This window comes from Nerophis lumbriciformis, linkage group LG29 (assembly GCF_033978685.3).
Source record: "Nerophis lumbriciformis linkage group LG29, RoL_Nlum_v2.1, whole genome shotgun sequence".
NCBI lineage: Eukaryota > Metazoa > Chordata > Actinopteri > Syngnathiformes > Syngnathidae > Nerophis > Nerophis lumbriciformis.
Window position 1 is genome coordinate 7,969,160 of NC_084576.2, and position 25,791 is coordinate 7,994,950.

General features: G+C 42.7%; 1 protein-coding gene across 1 annotated transcript in view; it reads left to right on the forward strand.

Moving 5' to 3' along the window:
* adgrf3b (adhesion G protein-coupled receptor F3b) overlaps positions 1–25,791 on the forward strand; it is a 58,360-nt gene that overhangs the window by 22,152 nt on the left and 10,417 nt on the right. The window contains exons 8-10 of the mRNA XM_061924441.2: positions 1,226–1,366; positions 1,462–1,652; positions 13,289–13,474. Of these exons, the coding sequence (XP_061780425.2) occupies positions 1,226–1,366; positions 1,462–1,652; positions 13,289–13,474 (518 nt within the window). The remainder of the gene's footprint in view (positions 1–1,225; positions 1,367–1,461; positions 1,653–13,288; positions 13,475–25,791) is intronic.

Consider the following 25,791-nt stretch of genomic DNA (forward strand, 5'->3'; position numbering starts at 1 on the left):
CCTCTGGGACATTTGTATTAGATATTTTAAGCAGGTGTTTTTTGTTTACGTTGTTATTGCCTTCTGGTTAGCTAATGTTTGCCCTGCAGGTAATAGTCACTTTTCCACCCCTTTATATATTAGGTATAGTTGTAAGTAAAAAAAAAAGGTCAAAGACAAAGCTATTCGGTTTCTTGTGAGTATATACACTTCACTGCCGATGTGGGGGGGGGGGGCCGCCACCTAAAATCTTGCCTAGGGCGCCAGATTGGTTAGGGCCGGGCCTGTGCATGGTAACTGGAATTTGTTATATATTAAATAAAAATATGATATAATATAATATATCAGTATATATTATATACTGTATATATAATATGTAAATATTACATATATGTTGTATTTTATATTGCTACTATGGTACATTTTTAATCTACTTAATACCTCTTGTGTGCATCATACTTTCCATCCTTACCCTTCCCATCCTTTGTAACGGAGCTGCTGTGTGGAACAATTTCCCTTGTGGATCAATAAAGTTTGTCTAAATACATACATACATCCATACATCCATCCATACATACATACATACATACATACACACATACATACATACAAGCATGCATACATTCGCACATACATACATACATATATACATACATGCATACAAGCACGCATACATACGCACATACATACATACATACATACTGTACATAGATACATACAGTACAGGCCAAACATTTGGACACACCTTCTCATTCACAACACAACTGATGATCCCAACCCCATCGATAAAGCAAGACATTCCACTAATCAACCCTGATAAGGCACACCTGTGAAGTGAAAGCCAATTCAGGTGACTACCTCTTGAAGCTCATCGAGAGAATGCCAAGAGTGTGCAAAGCAGTAATCAGAGAAAAGGGTGGCTATTTTGAAGAAACTAGAATATAAAACATGTTTTCAGTTATTTCACCTTTTTTTGTTAAGTTCATAACTCCACATGTGTTCATAGTTTTGATGCCTTCAGTGACAATCTATTTGGCCGGCTTTCTAACGAGTCATGAAAATAAAGAAAACGCATTGAATGAGAAGGTGTGTCCAAACTTTTGGCCTGTACTGTACATACATAAATACATACATACATACATAAATACATACATACAAGCACACATAGTTACATTTGCACATACACAGGTAAACATACACCATCAATAACTGTAACATAATAATGCTGACATGTTTTTCTCTACAGCTTCTGGGGATTCTCTGCAAGATGGGTACAAAATGGCAATCAGCTGCCAGAAAAGCAGAGAAGTACATTTTGTGACGGTCACTTTTAAAAACATCAAAAAGCAAGAAAAAAGGGCCAGATTGGACATTCCAGTCATTTATGGTAATGATGTCATGTTAATACAAAGTTATTTTCCACAAAACCATCTCTTACCTTTTTTATTTGACTTATTACTTTTACTTCTCATTTTTAAAAAGAGGGTGAACTTTTTTGCAAAGAAGATGAGGATTTGTGGCCAAAGACGCCAGACGGAGACACGGTGATCAAACACACCTGTCCAGATGGAAGACTGGGATACCAGTCGCGTACTTGTCAAGATAGCACCTGGCAACCTGTCTTTTCCTCCTGTGTCAGCAAACATCTGCTCGCCACTTTGGAAGCAGCACAGGTACACTCTTGCTGTATACTTGTATATACTTGTACCATATTTTCCGGACCATAGGGCGCACCGGATTATAAGGCGCACTGCCGATGAGCGGATCTCGTCAGGTCTATTTTCAAACAAAAGGCACAGGGCACATTAAAGAGGTCATATTATTTATTTATTTTCTAAATTGAAAAGACTTCCTTGTGGTCTACATAACATTTAATGGTGGTTCTTTGGTCAACTTGTTGCATAGATGATGTTTTACACATCATCTTCAAGCCGCTTTCTGACAGTCGCTTCAGGATGCGCCGTTTTGTGGGCGGTCTTATTTACGTGGCTCACCTTCGGCAGCGTCTTCTCTCCGTCATCTTTGTTGTAGCGGTGTAGCGTGCAAGGACGGGAGTGGAAGAAATGTCAAAAGATGGAGCTAACTGTTTTAATGACATTCAGACTTTACTTCAATCAACAACGGAGCAGCATCTCCTCATCCGTGGCTCACTAGTGCAACAACAAGGCCGGAAATGTGTCCCTTGAAAAACCGTCCGACCGGAACTCTCTAAAACTAAAGTTCCTTGGGCGAATAATGTAAACTCACTACTCTAGTATGTTTTAGCACTTTCATGGAGAGTTTACTGACAGATATAAGTAAGAACTTTACACTACTTTATATTAGAAATGGCAACAGTGGAGGATGAATGTCCCATAACAAGAAGGTAGAGAAAAAGAAGAAGCTTATAGACTACGGTGTCTTCGCAGACTACAAAGGCATGACTTTTGCAGATCCCAAATACAGATCAGCAGGTACCAGAAGGTAAGAAAAGTTGCTTTTGGCTAATATTGCGAAACAAAGCGCCAGATAATATGTCTTACCTTATACACTTAAATGTTCTTTGCGCACTAATATTTCATATATGCATTCACGCCTGTCCTGGTTGTCTGTTGAACAAAAGATGCATTGTAGTCTCCTTATGTTCTTTAGAACTATCATTTTAGATCAATCACCAGATTACTTTTACAAACAGTTTTTAAAATCAACTAACACACATATTCATGACTCTAGGAATGCCAGCAATGGCCATTTGGCACTTCCTGCTCCCAGGACTAATCTCCTCAAACATACAGTCATGTATACATGTACATCATTCTGGAATGGGTTGCCATCTCACATTCATCTCTCACAAAGTAAATTGTCATTCAAGACAGCTTTGAAGATACACCTATTGCAGCTGCTCACATGATGTGAATTTTTAATACTGGATTTTTAGCTTTTTTATCTTATGTTGTATTTTTCCATTGTATAATGTTTGGTAATGTATGTATTCTTTGTATTTTAATTTTGTATGCTCCTATATGGACCCCAGGAAGACTAGCAGTCGCCTTGGTGTCAGCTAATGGGGATCCATTCAATAAACAATAAACGCACACCATAATAATACTCGTATGTCGAAGCACAGTGCAATATTTTATTAGAGCGTATCAAAACACGTATTGGTATGTCAGACTTAGCTTTGTCGTGGTTTAACTCTTATCTTACTGACAGGATGCAATGCGTCTCCCATAATAATGTGACCTCGGACTATGTTAAGGTAACGTGCGGAGTTCCTCAGGGTTCGGTTCTTGGCCCTGTACTCTTTAGTATTTACATGCTGCCGCTAGGCGACATCATACGCAAATACGGTGTGAGCTTTCATTGTTATGCTGATGACACCCAACTCTACATGCCCCTAAAGCTGACCAACACGCCGGATTGTAGTCAGCTGGAGGCGTGTCTTAATGAAATTAAACAATGGATGTCCGCTAACTTCTTGCAACTCAACGCCAAGAAAACGGAAATGCTGATTATCGGTCCTGCTAAACACCGACATTTATTTAATAATACCACCTTAACATTTGACAACCAAACAATTACACAAGGCGAATCAGTAAAGAATCTGGGTATTATCTTCGACCCAACTCTCTCGTTTGAATCACACATTAAGAGTGTTACTAAAACGGCCTTCTTTCATCTCCGTAATATCGCTAAAATTCGTTCTATTTTATCCACTAGCGACGCTGAGATCATTATTCATGCGTTCGTTACGTCTCGTCTCGACTACTGTAACGTATTATTTTCGGGTCTCCCTATGTCTAGCATTAAAAAATTACAGTTGGTACAAAATGCGGCTGCTAGACTTTTGACAAGAACAAGAAAGTTTGATCATATTACGCCTATACTGGCTCACCTGCACTGGCTTCCTGTGCACTTAAGAAGTGACTTTAAGGTTTTACTACTTACGTATAAAATACTACACGGTCTAGCTCCGTCCTATCTTGTCGATTGCATTGTACCATATGTCCCGGCAAGAAATCTGCGTTCAAAGAACTCCGGCTTATTAGTGATTCCCAGAGCCCAAAAAAAGTCTGCGGGCTATAGAGCGTTTTCTATTCGGGCTCCAGTACTATGGAATGCCCTCCCGGTAACAATTAGAGATGCTACCTCAGTAGAAGCATTTAAGTCCCATCTTAAAACTCATTTGTATACTCTAGCCTTTAAATAGCCCCCCTGTTGGACCAGTTGATCTGCCGTTTCTTTTCTTTTCTCCTCTGCTCCCCTTTTCCTTGAGGGGGGGGGGGGGGGGCACAGGTCCGGTGGCCATGGATGAAGTGCTGGCTGTCCAGAGTCGGGACCCGGGGTGGACCGCTCGCCTGTGCATCGGCTGGGAACATCTCTACGCTGCTGACCCGTCTCCGCTCGGGATGGTGTCCTGCTGGCCCCACTATGGACTGGACTCTTACTATTATGTTGGATCCACTATGGACTGGACTCTCACAATATTATGTCAGACCCACTCGACATCCATTGCTTTCGGTCTCCCCTAGAGGGGGGGGGTTACCCACATATGCGGTCCTCTCCAAGGTTTCTCATAGTCATTCACATCGACGTCCCACTGGGGTGAGTTTTTCCTTGCCCGTATGTGGGCTTTGTACCGAGGATGTCGTTGTGGCTTGTGCAGCCCTTTGAGACACTTGTGATTTAGGGCTATATAAATAAAGATTGATTGATTGATTGATTGAATCCATCAAGCGGTGTGGCTTCATAGCTTACCAAAGTCGTACTAAAACATTTTGATAGATTTTTGAGCGCTGTTTGTAATGTTTTATTTTTTCAATGGAAAATATACAATTTTGGTGTTGTTTACTTGAGTCGTATTGCAGTCTACACGTATCTCTCATGTGTGACTGCCATCATATTGCAGTCTACACGTATCTCTTATGTGTGACTGCCATCTACTGGTCACACTTATCATTTCACCATGTACCAAATAAAATAGCTTTGAGGTCGGTAAGCACAACCAAAATTATTCCGTACATTAGGTGCACCGGGTTATAAGGCGCTCTGTCAAGTTTTGAGAAAACTAAAGGATTTTAAGTGCGCCTCATAATCCGTACAATACAGTAATACTTCTATATACTTGCTATATACTTGTACATACTTGTATATACTTGCTAATACTTCTATATACTTGTCTACCTGCTATATAATTATATATATTTGCTAATACTTGCTATAACTTGCTGATACTTCTATATACTTCTATGTACTTGTAGTTATTGCTATATACTTGTACATACTTGCTAATACTTTTATATGCTTGCAAATACTTGTATATACTTGTAATACTTGCTATATACGTCTATATACTTGCTAATACTTGGATATACTTGTATATACTTGCTATGTACTTCTATATAATTGCTATATACTTGTATATACTTGCTATATACTTGCTAAATACAAAACCCAAAACCAGTGAAGTTGGCAAGTTGTGTAAATGGTAAATAAGAACAGAAGACAATGATTTGCAAATCCTTTTCAACTTATATTCAATTGAATAGACTGCAAATACAAGATATTTAATGTTCAAACTGAGAAACTTAATTTTTTTTTGCAAATAATCATTAATCTAGAATTTAATGGCAGCAACACATTGCAAAAAAGTTGGCACAGGGACATTTTTACCACTGTGTTACATGGCCTTTCCTTTTAACAACACTCAGTAAATGTTTGGGAACTGAGGATACCAATTTTTGTATCTTTTCAGGTGGAATTCTTTCCCATTCTTGCTTGATGTACAGCTTAAGTTGTTCAACAGTCCGGGATCTACGTTGTCGTATTTTACGCTTCATAATGGGCCACACATTTTCAATGTGAGACAGGTCTGGACTACAGGCAGGCCAGTCTAGTACCCACACTCTTTTACTACGAAACCACACTGTTGTAACACGTGCAGAATGTGGCTTGGAATTGTCTTGCTAAAATAAGCAGGGGCGTCCAGAAAAAACGTTGCTTGGATGGCAACATATGTTGCTCCAAAACCAGTATGTACCTTTCAGCATTAATGGTGCCTTCACAGATGTGTAAGTTACCCATGCTTTGGGCACTAATACACCCCCATACCATCACAGATGCTGGCTTTTAAACTTTGCGCCTAGAACAGTCCGGCTGTGTTATGATCCGCTGCCCGGATCATATTCTGTTTATGTTTTCGAGGCACTTGTGTTTTCTGTTAGTTTTGGACTCATTTAGTCCTGTTTATGCACCTAAGTTTGTTACCATGGCTACTTATTATTTTCACCTGCCGCTTGTATTCCGGACGCGCACCTGTTTGTCATCACTGACATTATTAAAGCCTGCCTTTGCCAGTGAGTCGGTCTGGCTTCTTTATTTGCGTCACGCGACTGCTACGTAAGTTTTTGCTTGTCTCCTAGCCCCTGCTAAGTGTCATAGTCTGTGCTAAGTTGTAGCCTTAGTTTCCGGTGCGCTCGGCACCTTATCCAGTCGGTTTGTTTTCTGTTTTGTACCTGTTTTGTGTTATTTTACTATTAAATCATGTCGTCACCTGCAAGCCCTGTCCGGATTTGTCCTTTCCACCCTGGGGGAACAAAACCTCGCATCATCATGCGCCCCGATCGTAACAGAAAGAAGTCAGTGGTAATTCCATTCATGTTCATGCCAAACAATTTTCTGACTGGGCTGTGAGCCAGAGGGAGACCCCGCGCTGTTGACATTACGCTGCTTACTTGTGATGACGTCATCCCGCCCACTAGTGATGACGTCAGAGACCAAGATTTTTTTTTTAGATTCTGTTTACTCCCTCTGTCAGCCGCCCACTAAGGACTTTGTTTCTAGAATTAATCCTTATGAGAAGATTTTTTCAAGATTTAGATTTTTTCAGTCCCAGTCTCCTGTTGTTCAAACTCCGCCTCCAGTGACTTTGGCTCCGCCCCCCAGTGACTATTGCTCCCACAAGTTGGGGGTGGATAGACTTTTTGGACAATAGAGAGGAGAGGAGTCTACCCCCCTCCTGATCTCCCTCCACCCACCTAAAGACGATTCCAGACCACAGGGAGCGCGTCTGGTATCCGCTTCTTGAGGAGGGGCTAGTACTGGGGTAACACAGCTGCGCCCAGCCAAGCCACAACCTCCAGCCAGGCCACCTCCGCCAAAGTCACGGCGAGCACCTGCCCCCAGGCTGGTTTCTGCACCAGCACCTGCCCCTAGGCTGGTTTCCGCACCAGCACCTGGCCCTAGGCTGGTTTCGGCACCAGCACCTGCCCCTAAGCTGGTTTCGGCACCAGCACCTGCCCCCAGGCTGGTTTCGGCACCAGCACCTGCCCCCAGGCTGGTTTCCGCACCGGCACCTACCCCCAGGCTGGTTTCCGCACCAGCACCTGCCCCCAGGCTGGTTTCCGCACCAGCACCTGCCCCCAGGCTGGTTTCCGCACCAGCACCTACCCCCAGGCTGGTTTCCGCACCAGCTCCCAGGCAAGCTCCGGTACCTTCTCCCAGGCAAGCTCCGGTACCTGCTCCCAGGCAAGCTCTGGTACCTGCTCCCAGGCAAGCTCCAGTACCTGCTCCCACAGCGATGACTCCTCCTGCTTCCACGGAGGCGACGACGACTCCTGCTTCCGCGGCGGCGACGACTCCTCCTGCTTCCACGGCGGCGACGTCGCCTCCTCCTGCTTCCACGGCGGCGACGTCGACGACTCTTACTGCTTCCACGGCGGCGACGTCGACTCCTCCTGCTTCCACGGCGGTGATGTCGACTCCTCCTGCTTCCACGACGGCGACGTCGACTCCTCCTGCTTCCACGGCGGTGACGTCGACTCCTCCAGCTTCCACGGCGGCGACGTCGACTCCTCCTGCTTCCACGCCTGCTTCCACGGCGGCGACATCGACTCCTCCTGCTTCCACGGCGACGTCGACTCCTCCTGCTTCCACGGCGACGTCGACTCCCCCTGCTTCCACGGCAACGTCGATTCCTGCTTCCACGGCGACGTCGCCGTAGAAGCAAGAGTCGACGTCGCCGTGGAAGCACGACTCCTGCTTCCACGGCGGCGGCGACGTCTCCTGGTGCTGCCTCGCCTACCTCGATGACGACACCTGCCGCTTCCACGCCGACGTCTGCTCCTTCCTCGTCTCCGGCGGGCCTTCCCACGGCGCCACCACCCTCCTCGTCGCCAGCGTCGTCGCCTCCACGACCTCCGGCTGGCCAGCTGTGCAAACAGCCATCAGACGCCGGCATGCAGCTCTCTCAGGGGTTAATTCTTGTACGCCCACGAATTGGGCGTAAGACGAAAAAACTGCTGAAGTTCTGGCATCACTCCCGCCCACCTCCTCGTCGGCCACGAATGTGGCCTTTCCGTGGTCGCCTGCCTCGCCTGCGGCGGCGTTCCATTCGCCGCCGCCACCTGACTCGTCCCCATTGGATTCGGGGACACATGGCCTGGCGACCCACCACCAAGTCCTCCCTCCACCCTCCCTTGACTCTTGAACAGTCTTGTAGCTGTCGGGTTTTAGTTTTTCCAGGGGACATCTGGAATCTGTCCTTTAAGGGGGGATACTGTTATGATCTGCTGCCCGGATCATATTCTGTTTATGTTTTCGAGGCAGCACTCGTTGTGACTTGTGCAGCCCTTTGAGACACTTGTGATTTAGGGCTATATAAATAAAGATTGATTGATTGATTGATTGACTTGTGTTTTCTGTTAGTTTTGGACTCATTTAGTCCTGTTTATGCACCTGAGTTTGTTACCATGGCTACTTATTATTTTCACCTGCCGCTTGCATTCCGGACGCGCAACTGTTTGTCATCACTGACATTATTTAAACCTGTCTTTGCCAGTGAGTCGGTCTGCCTTCTTTATTTGCGTCACGCGACTGCTACATACGTTTTTGCTTGTCTCCTAGCCCCTGCTAAGTGTCATAGTCTGTAGCCTTAGCTTCCGGTGCGCTCATCACCTTATCCAGTCAGTTTTTTTTCTGTTTTGTACCTGTTTTGTGTTATTTTACTATTAAATCATGTCGTTACCTGCAAGTCCTGTTCGGATTCGTCCTTTGCACCATGGGGGAATAAAACCCCGCATCATCATGCGCCCCGATCGTAACAGGCTGGTTCTTTTCCTCTTTGGTCCGGAGGACACGTCGCCCACAGTTTCCAAAAACAATTTGAAATGTGGATTTGTCAGACCACAGAACACTTTTCCACTTTGCATCAGTCCATCTTAGGTGAACTCGGGCCCAGCGAAACGTTTCTGGGTGTTGTTGATAAATGGCTTTGGCTTTGCATAGTAGAGTTTTAACTTAAAAAACTAATATTTGCAAAAAATGACAAAGTTCAAACATTAAGTATCTTGTCTTTGCAGTGTACTCGGTTGAATATAAGTTGAAAAAGATTTGCAAATCATTGTATTCTGTTTTTATTTACGATTTACACAAGGTGCCAACTTCACTGGTTTTGTGTTTTGTACTTGCTAATACTTGCTAAGTTGCTATATACTTGTAAATACTTCCATAAACTAGCTAATACTTGTATATACTTGCTAATACTTGCTATTACTTGTATATACTTGTTAATACTTGCTATATACTTGATAATACTTGCTGATACTTGTATATACTTGTGTATACTTGTATATACTTGCTATATACTTTTATATACTTGCTATAGTGTGGTGGGTAGAGCAGCCGTGCCAGAAACCTGGGGGTTGCAGGTTCTCTCCTCGCCTCTTGCCATTCAAATCACTGCCGTTGTGTCCTTGGGCAGGACACTTCACCCTTGCCGCTCACACTGGTGAATGAATGATGATGGGTGGGGGTCGGAGGGGCCGTAGGCGCGAATTGGCAGCCACGCTTCCGTCAGTCTACCCCAGGGCAGCTGTGTGGCTAGAAATGTAGCTTACCACCACCAGGTGTGAATGAATGATGGGTTCTCACTTCTTTGTGAAGCGCTTTGAGTGTCTAGAAAAGCGCTATATAAATGTAATCCATTATTATTATATACTTGCTAATACTTGCTATAAACTTGCTAATACTTGAATATACTTGCTAATAATTGTATATACTTGTGATATACTTGGTATATACTTGGTATATACTTGCTAATTCTTACTATATACTTGTATATACTTGCTATATACTTGTATATACGTGGTAGATACTTGCTAATACTTGCTATAAATTTGGTAGATACTTGTTAATACTTATATATACTTGTTTATACGTGTAATACTTGCTATATACTTGTATATCTGTGTAATACTTCCTATATACTTAAATATACTTGCTATGTACTTGCACATATGTGTAGTACACCAAGTTCTTCCAATACAGTAATTCCATAAGTCTCTTGATGTGTCCACCATGTTCTTCTAATACTGGCTATTACTTGTATATACTTGCTGTATACTTGCTATATACTTGAATATACTTGAATATACTTGCTATATACTTGCTAATACTTGCTAATACTTGTATATAATTATATAAACTTGCTATATACTTGTATATACTTGCTATATACTTGCTATATATTTGGTATATACTTGTTAATACTTGCTATATACTTATATATACTTGTTTATAGGTGTAATATTTGATATATACTTGCATATAATTGGTTAATACTTGCTATATACTTGCTAATACTTGCTATATGTTTGATATATACTTGTTAATACTTGCTAATATTTGCTATATACTTATATATACTTGTTTATAGGTGTAATATTTGCTATATGGCTCCATCCCACAAGCTTGTTGAGCTTGCCCTCCACCAACATCATGTTCCCAGCAAAGTTTCAGACCTGATTCTGGATTACTACAGTAACTTCAGGCTAAGATTCACCGCTGGATCAGGTACATCAGATTGGTATAGGCTTGAGAAAGGCATTATAACCGGCTGCACCATCTCAGTCATCCTTTTCGTCCTTGCCATGAACATGATAATCAAGTCAGCGGATGTAAAGTGCAGGGGCCCCTTGACAACATCAGGAGTATGCCAGCCACCAATCAGAGCCTTCATGGATGACCTGACTGTCACCACTACGTCTGTACCAGGCAGCAGGTGGATTCTCCAAGGCATAGAGAAGCCCATTACCTGGGCTCGGATGAGTTTTAAGCAAGCCAAATCAAGGTCTCTAGTGCTCAAGAGAGTGAAAGTAGTGGACAGGTTCCGCTTCTCACTGGCTGGAGCCACCATCCCATCCATCACAGAAAAGCCAGTCAAGAGCCTCGGGAAGTACTTTGACTGTAGCCTCAAAGACTCTGCCTCCATCCAGAGAACTAGCAAAGAACTTGAGGACTGGCAAAACTGGTCTGCCAGGGAGGTTCAAGGCCTGGATTTACCTGGATGCAATCCTGCCTCGGATCCTGTGGCCTCTGCTGCTGTACACAGTACCTATAACAACAGTCGAGGGCATGAAGAGAAAGATCAGCAGCTACCTGCGAAGCTAAGCAGCTCTGCTCTGTATGGCACCAGCAACATACCGCAGCTCCCAATCAGTGGCCTCACTGAAGAGTTCATGGTGTCCAGAACACGGGAAGCATTACAATACAGAGAATCCAGAGATCCAAATGTGGCATCCGCTGGTATCCAGGTGCAAACAGGCAGGAAATGGAACACAAGCAAAGCCATAGATGTGGCTGAGTCACGGCTGAGGCTTAAGGCACTGGTGAGGTCCATAGCAACAGTGCGTGCAAGCATTGGCTATTTTCCGTCAACCAGAGTTAACAAGGCCCAGGGCAAGGAGCGTCGTCATCTGATCCAGGAGGAAGTGCAGGCAGGCGTGGAGGATGTACGAGCTAGCAGGATGGTGGGAATGGGGCAGCAAGGAGCTTGGACTAAATGGGAGAATGTTCTGCAACAGAAAATCACCCGGTCGAACATCTGGAAAGCAGACTTCCATCAAACCAAGTTCTTAGTCAAGGCTGTGTGTATTGTCCTCCCAAGACCAGCAAACCTCCATGTCTGGGGTAAAACGGAGACACCATCCATCCCCCACTGCTCAGGACGGGGCTCCCTGGAACACGTACTCAGCAGCTGCCCAAAAGCTCTTGGAGACGGGCGCTATCGGTGGTGTCACAACCAGGTGCTTAGGGCAGTCGCTGACAGCATTGCCACCGCCATCAACAACAGTAAAGACCAGCACAAGCCAAAGACCATTGCATTTCACAGAGCTGGAGAGAAGCCGAACATACCACCATGGGCAAAGTCCGGCCTCCTCACCTCCGCAAACGACTGGCAACTAGAAACCTCCGATGATCCCAGGAAACAACATCACTGATGATGTGTCCCAGTGCAGCCGCAGGATGTATCTTTCATCAACTTGCTCTAAACGTGTATATACTTGTATATATTTGTATTACTTACTATAAACTTGCGATATATATACTTGTATATATGTGTAATACTTGCTATATACTTGTATATACATGTGTAATATTTTCTATATACTTAAATATACTTGATATATACTTGCACGTATGTGTAATACACCATATTCTTCCAATACTGTAATTCCATAATTCTTGTGACGTGTCAACCATGTTCTTCCAATACTGTAATTCCATCATTCTTTTGACGTGTTCACCATGTTCTTCTGTTACTGTAATTCCATAAGTTTCTTGACATGTCCACCATGTTCTTCCAATACTTCCATCCATTAACAAAGGTGAAGCTACTACTTCGCAGAAACTATGGCCTGGACAAGGACAAAACTTACTTGGCATGACGAGACGTAAACAGTATGACATAATCAACGAAGCCAGGCCGACTGACTGGCCAAGGTAAATTAAATAATGCCTCTGATTAGTGCTCGGGAAGCAGGTGAGCACTAATCAGAGACAGGTAAACACAATAAGTCGCCATGGTTACAAAAGCAAACAAGGAAGCCTAAACGAGAACTAAAGAAGTCCAAAACTAACAGAACATAACTAAACAAAACATGATCCGGACCACGGATCATGACAAATACTTGCTATATACTTGTTATATAGTTTTATATACTTGCACATATGTGTAATACACTATGTTCTTCCAATACTGTAAATCCATAAATCTCTTGATATGTTCACCATTTTCTTCTTTTACTGTAATTCCATAATTCTCTTGACGTGTCCACCAAAGTAATTTGCAAGCAATGGTTCATTTGGGTGTGTCCACAACCGCTTATGTCGACGTGACTCGGCAAATCCAGAGCATGTGGACTGAAACAAGTACCAGCGTGTTGCAGGCGCTACTTTCTTCCATCGTCACAGTCATGTGTTTTTGCATTTTTATTGGTTAGATGAAGATGATCTTTTATGAACTCCGATTGTTTGTTTTCTACCTTTCTAGCGCTTCATCACGGGACAAGTGTCTTCTCAAGAAGCAGCAGTGGACATATTTGAAAGACTCAGGAACAGTTCTATGTCTGATGGGGATTCAAGTGGCAAGATGGCTGACCTCATGGCTTCCATTCACATTCTTGACGTGATGGCCGACGCCTCAGAAAGCATCGTCTTACAAGACAACGTCCTACTTGTGAGTCAATATTCATTTACCAACAACAACAATAATAATATTAATATTAATAATAATAATAATAACAATAATAATGACAATAATAACATTAACAATTATATTAATAATAACATTAATACAATAATAAAATACCACTATTAAAAAGAATAATATTAACATTACTAATAATAATAATAATAATAATAATTACAATAATGATGATGATGATGATAATAATAATAACAGTAATAATACTAACAACAAAAATGACAATAATAATAATAATATAGCTGTGCCGCCCTGTATATGTAGGAATATCTTGGCTTTACCCTAACACCTTTCCTAGATCAAACACTGAAAAACGTCTTCTTGTCCACAGAGTTATTGACCGTAAAAAGGGTCAAACTGAAAACATACAAGCAGAAAGGATGCTTACATTAAAGACATGCACACACAGCCAATTACACACACAAGCATACTACAATAACAAATGCATTATGCTGTGTAACAAACTTTAAATGGATAAAGAAACACCACAAAATATGTATTTGAAGCACTCTACAGCAAACTATCTTACTCTGCTAACATTCACTTCACAGTATAAAATTACGAAAATTAGCATGACTGACTTTTGGCCATAAAATGTTCCAAATTACATCACAGCCAACAAATAATACACCACAATCAAATATTACCATGCTACTCAACGATGCATACCAATGATACTTGTTTGGCATGAGAATTGAGCAGATGAAAATGTTTGCAATCATCACCGAACTAGGTTAAACTACACCTGAAAAGAGCTGCTTGTTGTACGCTGCTAACATGGGCATTACTGTAAACTAGGCAATGCTGCCTCCTGCTGTCCAAAGGAGAAAGTGTTAAATTCCAAAGTGAACTTAAAACACTGGTCTTACATATATTCTTAATAAATTCAACAAACAAGACAGAACACTACCCGCCTGGCGGATTGAGCCGCCACTACCAAACTGTTCAAAAGGATACTATGGCTTTTCTGGTGCCATAAGCAGGATTGTCTCCGTGACTGGCTGCAGGAACACTTTGGTCCCATACTTTTAGGAGACTTTTATCTCCACTTTGCAAACTCTGCCATCTTTGCTTGGGAAGACTTGTGTAATTAGTCCTAAGGGCCAATGATTTCTCTTCAGTTGGTCATCTTTGAGGAGCACTACACTTCCAGGTTAGGGTGGGGTGAATGCCCCTTCCTTTGTGGCTGAAGTGTGGATAGGTACTGCTTCTTCCACCTGTCCCAAAAGGTTTGGGCCAAATGCTGGACTTGACACCACTGTTGCTTTTGGAGATCTTTGACCCAGTCGCCTACGGGGGCAGTTGACGGACTGACCTTTTGTGTGAGGAGTGTTGCTGGTGAGAGTATCTGTGGGTCATCTGGGTCTGGTATTGACATACTTGCCAACCCTCCCGGATTTTCCGGTAGACTCCCGAAATTCAGCGCCTCTCCCGAAAACCTCCCGGGACAAATTTTCTCCCGAAAATCTCCCGAAATTCAGGCCGAGCTGGAGGCCACGCCCCCTCCAGCTCCATGCGGGCCTGACCTGTTTTCACGTCCGCTTTCCCACAATATAAACAGCGTCCCTGCCCAATCACGTTATAACTGTAGAATGATCGAGGGCGAGTTCTTGGTTTCTTATGTGGGTTTATTGTTAGGCAGTTTCATTAACGTCCTCCCAGCGCGGTAACAACACACAACAACAGCAGTCATGTTTTCGTCTCCTGTAAAGCAGTTGGTCTGCCGTAAACAGCAATGTTGTGACACTCTTAAACAGGGCAATATTCCCATCTATGTCACGGCCCATACGCACACCAGTGCGCAATCATCTGGAAGCCGCGCTGAGCTCACCTCCAAGCGCGCTCGCGCGCGCGTCACTCAAGCTGCTGCAGGCAGCTGTGTTCCATCTTCAATCAACACCGGCACTGATGAGAGGGACGACTACTTAAACAACCGCCACCAAAGATCCTTTGCCAGAACGTAGCAATCTGTACATCGTACCCTCCCTGTGTGCGTCCCCGAGTCACGCTGTGTGTCGTGTGCTTCTGGACCTTCCCTGTCTTCCTCGTACTTCCTGGTTCTCGACTCCTCGCTCGCCCCCGGACCACGACGACTCGCTCCTGCCTCCCGACCACGCTTCCGCCCCTGGACAAGCCCTGCCTGCCTTGCCCTTGTCTGACAGCACCGCTCCTCTCAACACGCACCACCAACACTTAAAACATAAAACCATCAAGTTAAATTCTACACATAGTCTGACACCCATTTCCTGTTTGGTTACATACACATCTAATATATACTGTACATATATTGATATATATAATATAATATAATATATAATATAATATCATATATCATATAATATATTATACAATATAATATATTATATAAATTATATATATATAATATATATATATATATATATATATAGATTTTCCTTTTGAATAAATACGCCCCAGGCTAAACACTCTCCCAGCCTCAGTGCCGTCTCCTTCTACCCGGTATCATCACAATCTACCGTACATGCATATGTAACAATAACATCTACGGCTTTTAGAGAGTGCAGTGCACAACTGCGCACACAACAAGGAGACGAAGCAGAATGCATCATCAGAGAGGGTGTTCAGCATGGTTAGAAAAATAGTGACAGAGAATAGAACAAGGATGGACAATTCAACCCTTAACTCAACAATGAGTAGATGAGTGTTATGTGTGTGTGTATGTGTAAATAAATGAACACTGAAATTCAAGTATTTATTTTATTTATATATATATATATATATATATATATATATATATATATATATATATATATATATATATATATATATGAAATACAGAGGTGGGTAGTAACGCGCTACATTTACTCCGTTACATCTACTTGAGTAACTTTTGGGATAAATTGTACTTCTAAGAGTAGTTTTAATGCAACATACTTTTACTTTTACTTGAGTATATTTATAGAGAAGAAACGCTACTTTTACTCTGCTACTTTTATCTACATACAGCTCGCTACTCGCTACTATTTTTTATCGATCTGTTAATGCACGCTTTGTTTGTTTTGGTCTGTCAGACAGACCTTCATAGTGCCTGCGTTTCAACAAATACAGTCACTGGTGACGTTCACTCCGTTCCACCAATCAGATGCAGTCACTGGTGATGTTGGACCAATCAAACAGAGCCAGGCGGTCACATGACCTGACTTAAACAAGTTGAAAAAATTATTGGGGTGTTACCATTTAGTGGTCAATTGTACGGAATATATACTGTACTGTGCAATCTACTAATAAAAGTTTCAATCAATCAATCAAAAGTGTGAAGGAAAAAAGACCCTTTTATTTCAACCGTACATCCCGTCAAAAGCCTAAAGACTGACTGCACAGTTCCTGTCTTCACAATAAAAGTGCCGCTCCATCGCGCCTGCGCTTTCAAAACAAGAGTCTCCGAAAGCCAGCGCAAACAAGCTAGCAAGCTACGGAGTTTGCCGCCAATGTATTTCTTGTAAAGTGTATAAAAACGAATATGGAAGCTGGACAAATAAGATGCCAAAAATCAACCACTTTCATGTGGTATTAGACATAAAGGAGGAACTTTTTTCTCCTCCATTTGAAAACGTGGACGCTATCAGCACTACTGTCTGATTCCAATCAATGCAAGTCATCAGAATCAGGTAATACACCAACTTATATTCTTGTCTTCATGAAAGAAAGGAATCTATATGTGTTAAACATGCATGTATATTCATTAAAACACCTTTAACATGTAAACAAAAACAGCAAAATAAATAAAAATAAATTATATACTGTATATATACATACATATATATATATATATATATATATATATATATATATATATATATATATATATATATATATATATATATATATATATATATATATATATATATATATATATATATATAAATAATAAATGATAAATGGGTTGTACTTGTATAGCGCTTTTCTACCTTCAAGGTACTCAAAGCGCTTTGACACTACTTCCACATTTTATCCATTCACACACACATTCACACACTGATGGAGGGAGCTGCCATGCAAGGCGCTAACCAGCACCCATCAGGAGCAAGGGTGAAGTGTCTTGCTCAGGACACAACGGACATGACGAGGTTGGTACTAGGTGGGGATTGAACCAGGGACCCTCGGGTCGCGCACGGCCATTCTTCCACTGCGCCACGCCGTCCGTATATATATATATATATATATATATATATATATATATATATATATATATATATATATATATATATATATATATATATATATATATATATATATATGATATGTGTGTGTATGTTACTCATCAGTTACTCAGTACTTGAGTAGTTTTTTCACAACATACTTTTTACTTTTACTCAAGTAAATATTTGGGTGACTACTCCTTACTTTTACTTGAGTAATAAATCTCTAAAGTAACAGTACTCTTACTTGAGTACAATTCCTGGCTACTCTACCCACCTGTGATGAAATACTTGACCTGGTGAATTCTAGCTGTAAATATACTCCTCCCCTCTTAACCACGCCCCCGCCCCCAACCACGCCCCCCACCCCACCCCCGACCACGCCCTCTCCCCCTCCCCACCCCCCACCTCCCGAAATCGGAGGTCTCAAGGTTGGCAAGTATGGGTATTGATGATGGCGGCCACCTCTGCCATCAGTGTGGAGAGTCCCTCGTGGATCAGCTTTGAAGTTCCAAGTTGCAAGAGCATGGCGTCAAGGATCCTTCTTGCCACACCAACCATCCTCTCCAATGGCCCACACATGTGAGATGCGTGAGTCACATCTATCTGCAATCTTGATAGGACAAAAACTTTTGTACGGATGTTATCAATGTTGGATGGAATCTTTAGCTCTTTGCATGCACTTATGAAGTTGGTGCCTCTATCGGACCGAATTAATTTCACTGGCCCCTGATAGCAAGGAAACACCTTAAGGCATTGATGAAACATGACGTGTCTAATGATTCAATGACCTCTATGTGCACGGCTCTGACACTCATACAGGTGAACAGCATGGCCTACCGTTTGTCTTGTGCAAGGCCAACTCCTGTACAACGTGCAGACATTGTCCAAGGTCCAAAGACGTCCAGCCCAACGCTGGTAAATGGAGGCTCAGTGGACAGGCGATCAGCTGGAAGATCAGCCATCTTTTGAGTCAGAGGCAAAGCGCGAAGTTTACGGCATTTAACAAATCCATAGATCACACTGCTTGCTCATCTTTTAGCACCATCAATCCAAAATCCAGCAGCTCTTAAAGCACCTTCAGTGGTGTTGTATTTTCTGATGGTAGTGCTTGACCAGAAGTGTGGAAATATGGTGCTTGCCAGGGATTATGAGAGGAAATTTCTCCTCCAAAGGGAGTTCAGCTTCTTTGATGCAACCCCCGATTCTTAGCAGACCATCGGCATCAATGAGAGGATCTAAGGCTTTGAGATTACTTTCTTTGAAAAGCCTTTCACCATTTTTGATAGAAGGATACTCTTGAGCATATATATCTTTTTGAACTGCACGAATGATGGTTTTCTTAGCATGCGCAAGTTCCTCAGCAGCATTTGCTGAGTGGCAATGATGCCAGCCTTTGCAGCCACTAGCTTTTACCGTAGGATTCTTTTGAAAGAGGCGAACAATGTGAGTAAGACGAGCAATAGCATGGATCATGAGCTCCAACTAGAGAACTCGAAGAAGTGTTGAGACCCCGGGTGTTTGATTACTGCAGTAGTGTTCAATGTTGAGACATGCGGGCGGACCTCTGTATCCAAGAGGGGTCTAACAACTCAAAAGGGCCCTTTTCAATCTGGTCATTCTGAGCATTCTTCAGGAATGCTGGCCCACAAAGCCAGGTGGTACTGGACAGGTGTGCTGAGACAGACCTTGTGGCTATGTCTGCAGGGTTTGCTTCAGTGGTGATATGTCTCCATTGCTCAGGGTGAGAAAAGCTTCTTATCGGTTGAACTCTGTTGCTTACATACACGTAAAAATGTCTAGTGTCGTTGCTGATGTAACCAAGAACGACCTTGCTGTCGCTGTAGAAAGCATACTTGCCAACCCTCCCGGATTTTCCGGGAGACTCCCGAAATTCAGCGCCTCTCCCGAAAACCTCCCGGGACTAATTTTCTCCCGAAAATCTCCCGAAATTCAGGCGGAGCTGGAGGCCACGCCCCCTCCAGCTCCATGTGGACCTGAGTGACGTGTCGACAGCCAGTTTTCACGTCCACTTTCCCACAATATAAACAGCATGCCTGCCCAATCACTTTATAACATCTACGGCTTTTAGAGAGTGAGTGCAGTGCACAACTGCGCACACAACAAGGAGACGAAGCAGAAGAACGAGGAAGATACAGCCGTGGCGACGCCGACGACGAGTAAGATGAAGAAATACGCTTGTAAGTTCCAAGCCGCAGCTGCGATTGGACCTGGATAGTCTACGGGAAGAAGTAGTGGACTTCCAAGTGCTTGGCACAACGTTCCCTCTAAGGTGCGTGCCTGCACAATTGCGCACTGCTCAAGCGTCATCTGCGCACAGCAAATATATGCCGCGCACCAAATCAAATCCCATCTGAATTCTAAACAAAATAAACACTTATTGTGTGTAATTTTGCAATGCAACTCTGAGTGACAGTGACAACAAGCGGCCCTAACGATGTTCGTCAACACCGTTCAATTATTGTAACGTCTATCGAGATGCTTCGAGGACAGGAATTATATCGATCACTTTATTGAGCAAAACTGTTTATATTCGGCTACAACCACACCAAAAACATGAGTAAAAAACTTCTATCTGGAAAAACTAGTCATTTTCTGCCGTACAAACCAGGCCAAAAGCAACTTGTCATCTGTCACCAACACGCATACCACTAAGCCACTGGTGCGTTTATGGCCACACAAAAAGTCGGACAACTCAAACACCACACAAAGTTACACTATGACTCCTCAGTCATGCGTGTGCTTATTCTACTGTCATTTATTATTAATGTTAATTTATTTATATTAATCATGGAATGCTGTTACTAGAGAAAGTTACAGGAATGCACACTTCATCCTATGCTTACATTTCATTGTGCAACATGAGGATGTTTAAGGGGAAGTAAATGTGATCTCTGAAAGGGGTACAAATAATTTCCAAAGCAGGACCCCACCCAGACATATTGTACAATACTACTCCAGAGTTTATGAACAACAAGATTTCTGTTATTTTCATTACAAGTGGGCCAAATCACTAATATTACAAAATAATCTCATGAAAATGACTCCTCTAATTTGAGTGTTTTAATAAAAGATTGGTTTGAGACAGGTGTGCTGCTGGTATTGCCACGTGTGATGTTGCTCACATGTGCTCCACTGAATGCTATGGGAGTTTTTGTGTTTGCTCAGACACATGAACAATTAGAGGGAACATTGCTTGTCAGTGAAGATCTTCCTCAAGAAGCAAGGATTGACCGGTTTTGGGCCATGCTCGGGAGAGATGGAAGATACCAGACTAGTGCATTTGATGAAAGCACTTTTGTACGTGCCACACAGCAATGCATCATCTGAGAGGGTGTTCAGCATGGTTAGAAAAATAGTGACAGAGAATAGAACACGGATGGACAATTCAACCCTTAACTCACTCCTTTCCTGCAAATTAAATTTCACAGATGCTGCCCACACCTATGCTCCTTCAAAGGCTGTGCTACTGGCTGCAAAGAATTGCACTTTCAAGTACAACAACAATGAGTAGATGAGTGTTATGTGTGTGTATATGTGTAAATAAATGAACACTGAAATTTAAGTATTTATTTTATTTATACATATATATATATATATATATATATATATATATATGCCCTGCGATGAGGTGGCGACTTGTCCAGGGTGTACCCCGCCTTCCGCCTGATTGTAGCTGAGCTAGGCTCCAGCGTCCCCCGCGACCCCGAAGGGAATAAGCGGTAGAAGATAGATGGATGGATTTATACATATATATATATATATATATATATATATATATATATATATATATATATATATATAAAAAATATAAAAAAATAAATATATACAGTATATGTAGCTAGAATTCACTGAAAGTCAAGTATTTCTTATATACATATATATATATATATATGAAATACTTGACTTGGTGAATTCTAGCTGTAAATATACTTCTCACCTCTTAACCACGCCCCCAACCACGCCCCCCCAACCACGCCCCCACCTCCCGAAATCGGAGGTCTCAAGGTTGGCAAGTATGGTACAAAGTCATGTCAACCATGTCTGAGGTGATGAGCTCGGCCAGCTCCACACCTAATACTGCGAAACAAAGCTCAAATCTAGGGACAGTACGTTTTGACAAAGGTGTGAGCTTGGCCTTTCCCATGAGAAAGCCCACATGGTTGTTTCCATTTTTCTTTGTTAGTTTTAAGTATGAAACTGCTGCAATTGCCTTCATGGAAGCGTCACAAAAGATGACAATCTCTTTTCTTGACACCGCTGTAGGAGAGGCTTGTGTGTAAACTCTTGGGGTCTGGAGACTGCTGAGATCTTTCAATAAGCATCGCCACGTCTTGAGGAATAGATGCATCCCAATCTCTGTTGTTCTGCATAAGCTCACACAGGATCAGTTTGCCCTGTATGGTGACAGGGGCAAGAAATCTTAGGGGATCATAGATGCTGTTGACAGTTGACAAGACACCCCTGCAGGTGAATGTGTCTGACATTAGATCCCAGTTAAGTCCCAGACTACGCTGTATGGGCAGGGTATCTGAAGAGAAGTCCAGGTCCTTTAAATTGATGGCAGGGTTCTGAGATGGGAATGCATTCATAACTTCTCCTTTAGTTGAGGCAATTTTGTGAAGCCTCAAGTTTGAGTCTGACAGAACCTCTTGTGTCCTCTTGAGCAGCTTCACTGCAGCTTCAACGGAGGGAAGTGACGTTAGCCTGTCATATACATAAAAGTCGCGGTTGACAAACTGCTTTACAACGGGCTCAGCATTTTTCACTGACTGTCTTAAACAGTAGATGGCCACTGTGGGAGAGGGACAATTTCCAAAGACATGGACCCTCATTCTGATGTCTTCAGATGAGTTGTTGTTTCTGAACCATAAAAACCTGAGATAATGGCGGTCCTCTTCTCTGACTAAGAAACAGTGGTACATCTGCTGAATGTCTGCTGTTATGGCGACAGCTTCTTTGCGAAACCTTAGGAGCCCCACTATAAGGGTGTTGTTGAGGTCAGGTCCAGTTAACAGGACATCGTTTAGTGACACGCCATTGTATTGGGCGCTAGAGTCAAACACCACACGGCTGTTCCCGGGTTTTTTTGGATGGTAGACACCAAAGGCCGGTAAATACCATCTTTCTTCATTATTCATGCGTTCAAAGAACTCCGGCTTATTAGTGATTCCCAGAGCCCAAAAAAAGTCTGCGGGCTATAGAGCGTTTTCTATTCGGGCTCCAGTACTATGGAATGCCCTCCCGGTAACAATTAGAGATGCTACCTCAGTAGAAGCATTTAAGTCCCATCTTAAAACTCATTTGTATACTCTAGCCTTTAAATAGCCCCCCTGTTAGACCAGTTGATCTGCCGTTTCTTTTCTTTTCTCCTCTGCTCCCCTTTTCCTTGAGGGGGGGGGGGGGGGGGGGCACAGGTCCGGTGGCCATGGATGAAGTGCTGGCTGTCCAGAGTCGGGACCCGGGGTGGACCGCTCGCCTGTGCATCGGCAGGGAACATCTCTGCGCTGCTGACCCGTCTCCGCTCGGGATGGTGTCCTGCTGGCCCCACTATGGACTGGACTCTTACTATTATGTTGGATCCACTATGGACTGGACTCTCACAATATTATGTCAGACCCACTCGACATCCATTGCTTTCGGTCTCCCCTAGAGGGGGGGGGTTACCCACATATGCGGTCCTCTCCAAGGTTTCTCATAGTCATTCACATCGACGTCCCACTGGGGTGAGTTTTTCCTTGCCCGTATGTGGGCTTTGTACCGAGGATGTCGTTGTGGCTTGTGCAGCCCTTTGAGACACTTGTGATTTAGGGCTATATAAATAAAGATTGATTGATTGATTGATTAGATGTGAGTGGGGAAGCTATTTCAGCAAGTTCATTTTGAAAGATATTTTCCATGAAGCTAAAAAAGTGCTCTTTCATCACTGGTTTTCTTTCAAAGTTGCGCCTCAGAGAGGAAAAATGATTCAAGGCTTGAACTTTGTTGTCAGGAAGCTTGGGCCTTGGAGTCTTAAATGGCAGCAGAGCTACCCAGATGTTGGTTATGTCCTTTTTCAAACCTTTTCTGTGATTCACAGGATTGAGCACTCTACAGCAAACTAGTTTACTATGCTAACATTTACTTCACAGTCTGAAATTATGAAAATGAGCATAACTGACTTTTGGCCATAAAACGTCCCAAATTACTTCACAGCCAACAAATAACACACCACAATCAAATATTACCATGCTACTCAACAATACATACCGATGATACTTTGATTGGCATGAGAATTGAGCAGATGAAAACGTTTGCAATCATCACCGAAGTAGCTTAAACTAGAAAGGAGCTGCTTGTTGTGCACTGCTAACAAGGGCATTACTGTAAACTAGGCAATGCTGCCTCCTGCTGTCCAGAGGAGAAAGTGCACCTCACTCTTGAATTTCAAACTGAACTTAAACACTGGTCTTACATATATTCTTAATACATTCAACAAACATGACAGAACAGTAACAATAATAATGATGATGATAACAATAACAATAATAATATTAATATTTTATTTTGTCAGCATTATACATCTTTTTGTTCATTTCCTGTTCATTTCCTGTTAATATCTATCTAGACTTCTGTTTAAATGTAATAATCACATATTCTTCTCTTCTTTGATACTTTACATTAGTTTTGGCTGATACTACACATTTGGGTATGGATCCAATACCTCGTCCTCCAGTGATAATGATTCTTGTATGAAACATACTTTATTTGTCGCCATGGAAGCCAGAATTAGTCATTGAGAAGTAGCTAAAACACTGTGCCCGCCACAGTGTTTTAGCTACTTCTAAATAGCCGCTACCTCGCTAGCGAGCGAGGACTCTGCAGCATATTGCTTCACCTTTATTGTTAGTTTTTTAGTCAAAATATGTTCATTCTCCCTCCTCCGTCTCCACACTGTTTCTGCTTGTAAGTGCTCTGTGTGCTCAGTAATAACAGCAGTATTTAATAACGGTGTTAGTAATGCCGTTACTTTTACTAGTAACGAGTAATCCATTTCTTAATGAAATTAAACAATGGATGTCCGCTAACTTCTTGCAACTCAACGCCAAGAAAACGGAAATGCTGATTATCGGTCCTGCTAAACACCGACATTTATTTAATAATACCACCTTAACATTTGACAACCAAACAATTACACAAGGCGAATCAGTAAAGAATCTGGGTATTATCTTCGACCCAACTCTCTCGTTTGAATCACACATTAAGAGTGTTACTAAAACGGCCTTCTTTCATATCCGTAATATCGCTAAAATTCGTTCTATTTTATCCACTAGCGACGCTGAGATCATTATTCATGCGTTCGTTACGTCTCGTCTCGACTACTGTAACGTATTATTTTCGGGTCTCCCTATGTCTAGCATTAAAAAATTACAGTTGGTACAAAATGCGGCTGCTAGACTTTTGACAAGAACAAGAAAGTTTGATCATATTACGCCTATACTGGCTCACCTGCACTGGCTTCCTGTGCACTTAAGATGTGACTTTAAGGTTTTACTACTTACGTATAAAATACTACACGGTCTAGCTCCGTCCTATCTTGTCGATTGTATTGTACCATATGTCCCGGCAAGAAATCTGCGTTCAAAGAACTCCGGCTTATTAGTGATTCCCAGAGCCCAAAAAAAGTCTGCGGGCTATAGAGCGTTTTCTATTCGGGCTCCAGTACTATGGAATGCCCTCCCGGTAACAATTAGAGATGCTACCTCAGTAGAAGCATTTAAGTCCCATCTTAAAACTCATTTGTATACTCTAGCCTTTAAATAGCCCCCCTGTTAGACCAGTTGATCTGCCGTTTCTTTTCTTTTCTCCTCTGCTCCCCTTTTCCTTGAGGGGAGGGGGGGCACAGGTCCGGTGGCCATGGATGAAGTGCTGGCTGTCCAGAGTCGGGACCCGGGGTGGACCGCTCGCCTGTGCATCGGCTGGGAACATCTCTGCGCTGCTGACCCGTCTCCGCTCGGGATGGTGTCCTGCTGGCCCCACTATGGACTGGACTCTTACTATTATGTTGGATCCACTATGGACTGGACTCTCACAATATTATGTCAGACCCAC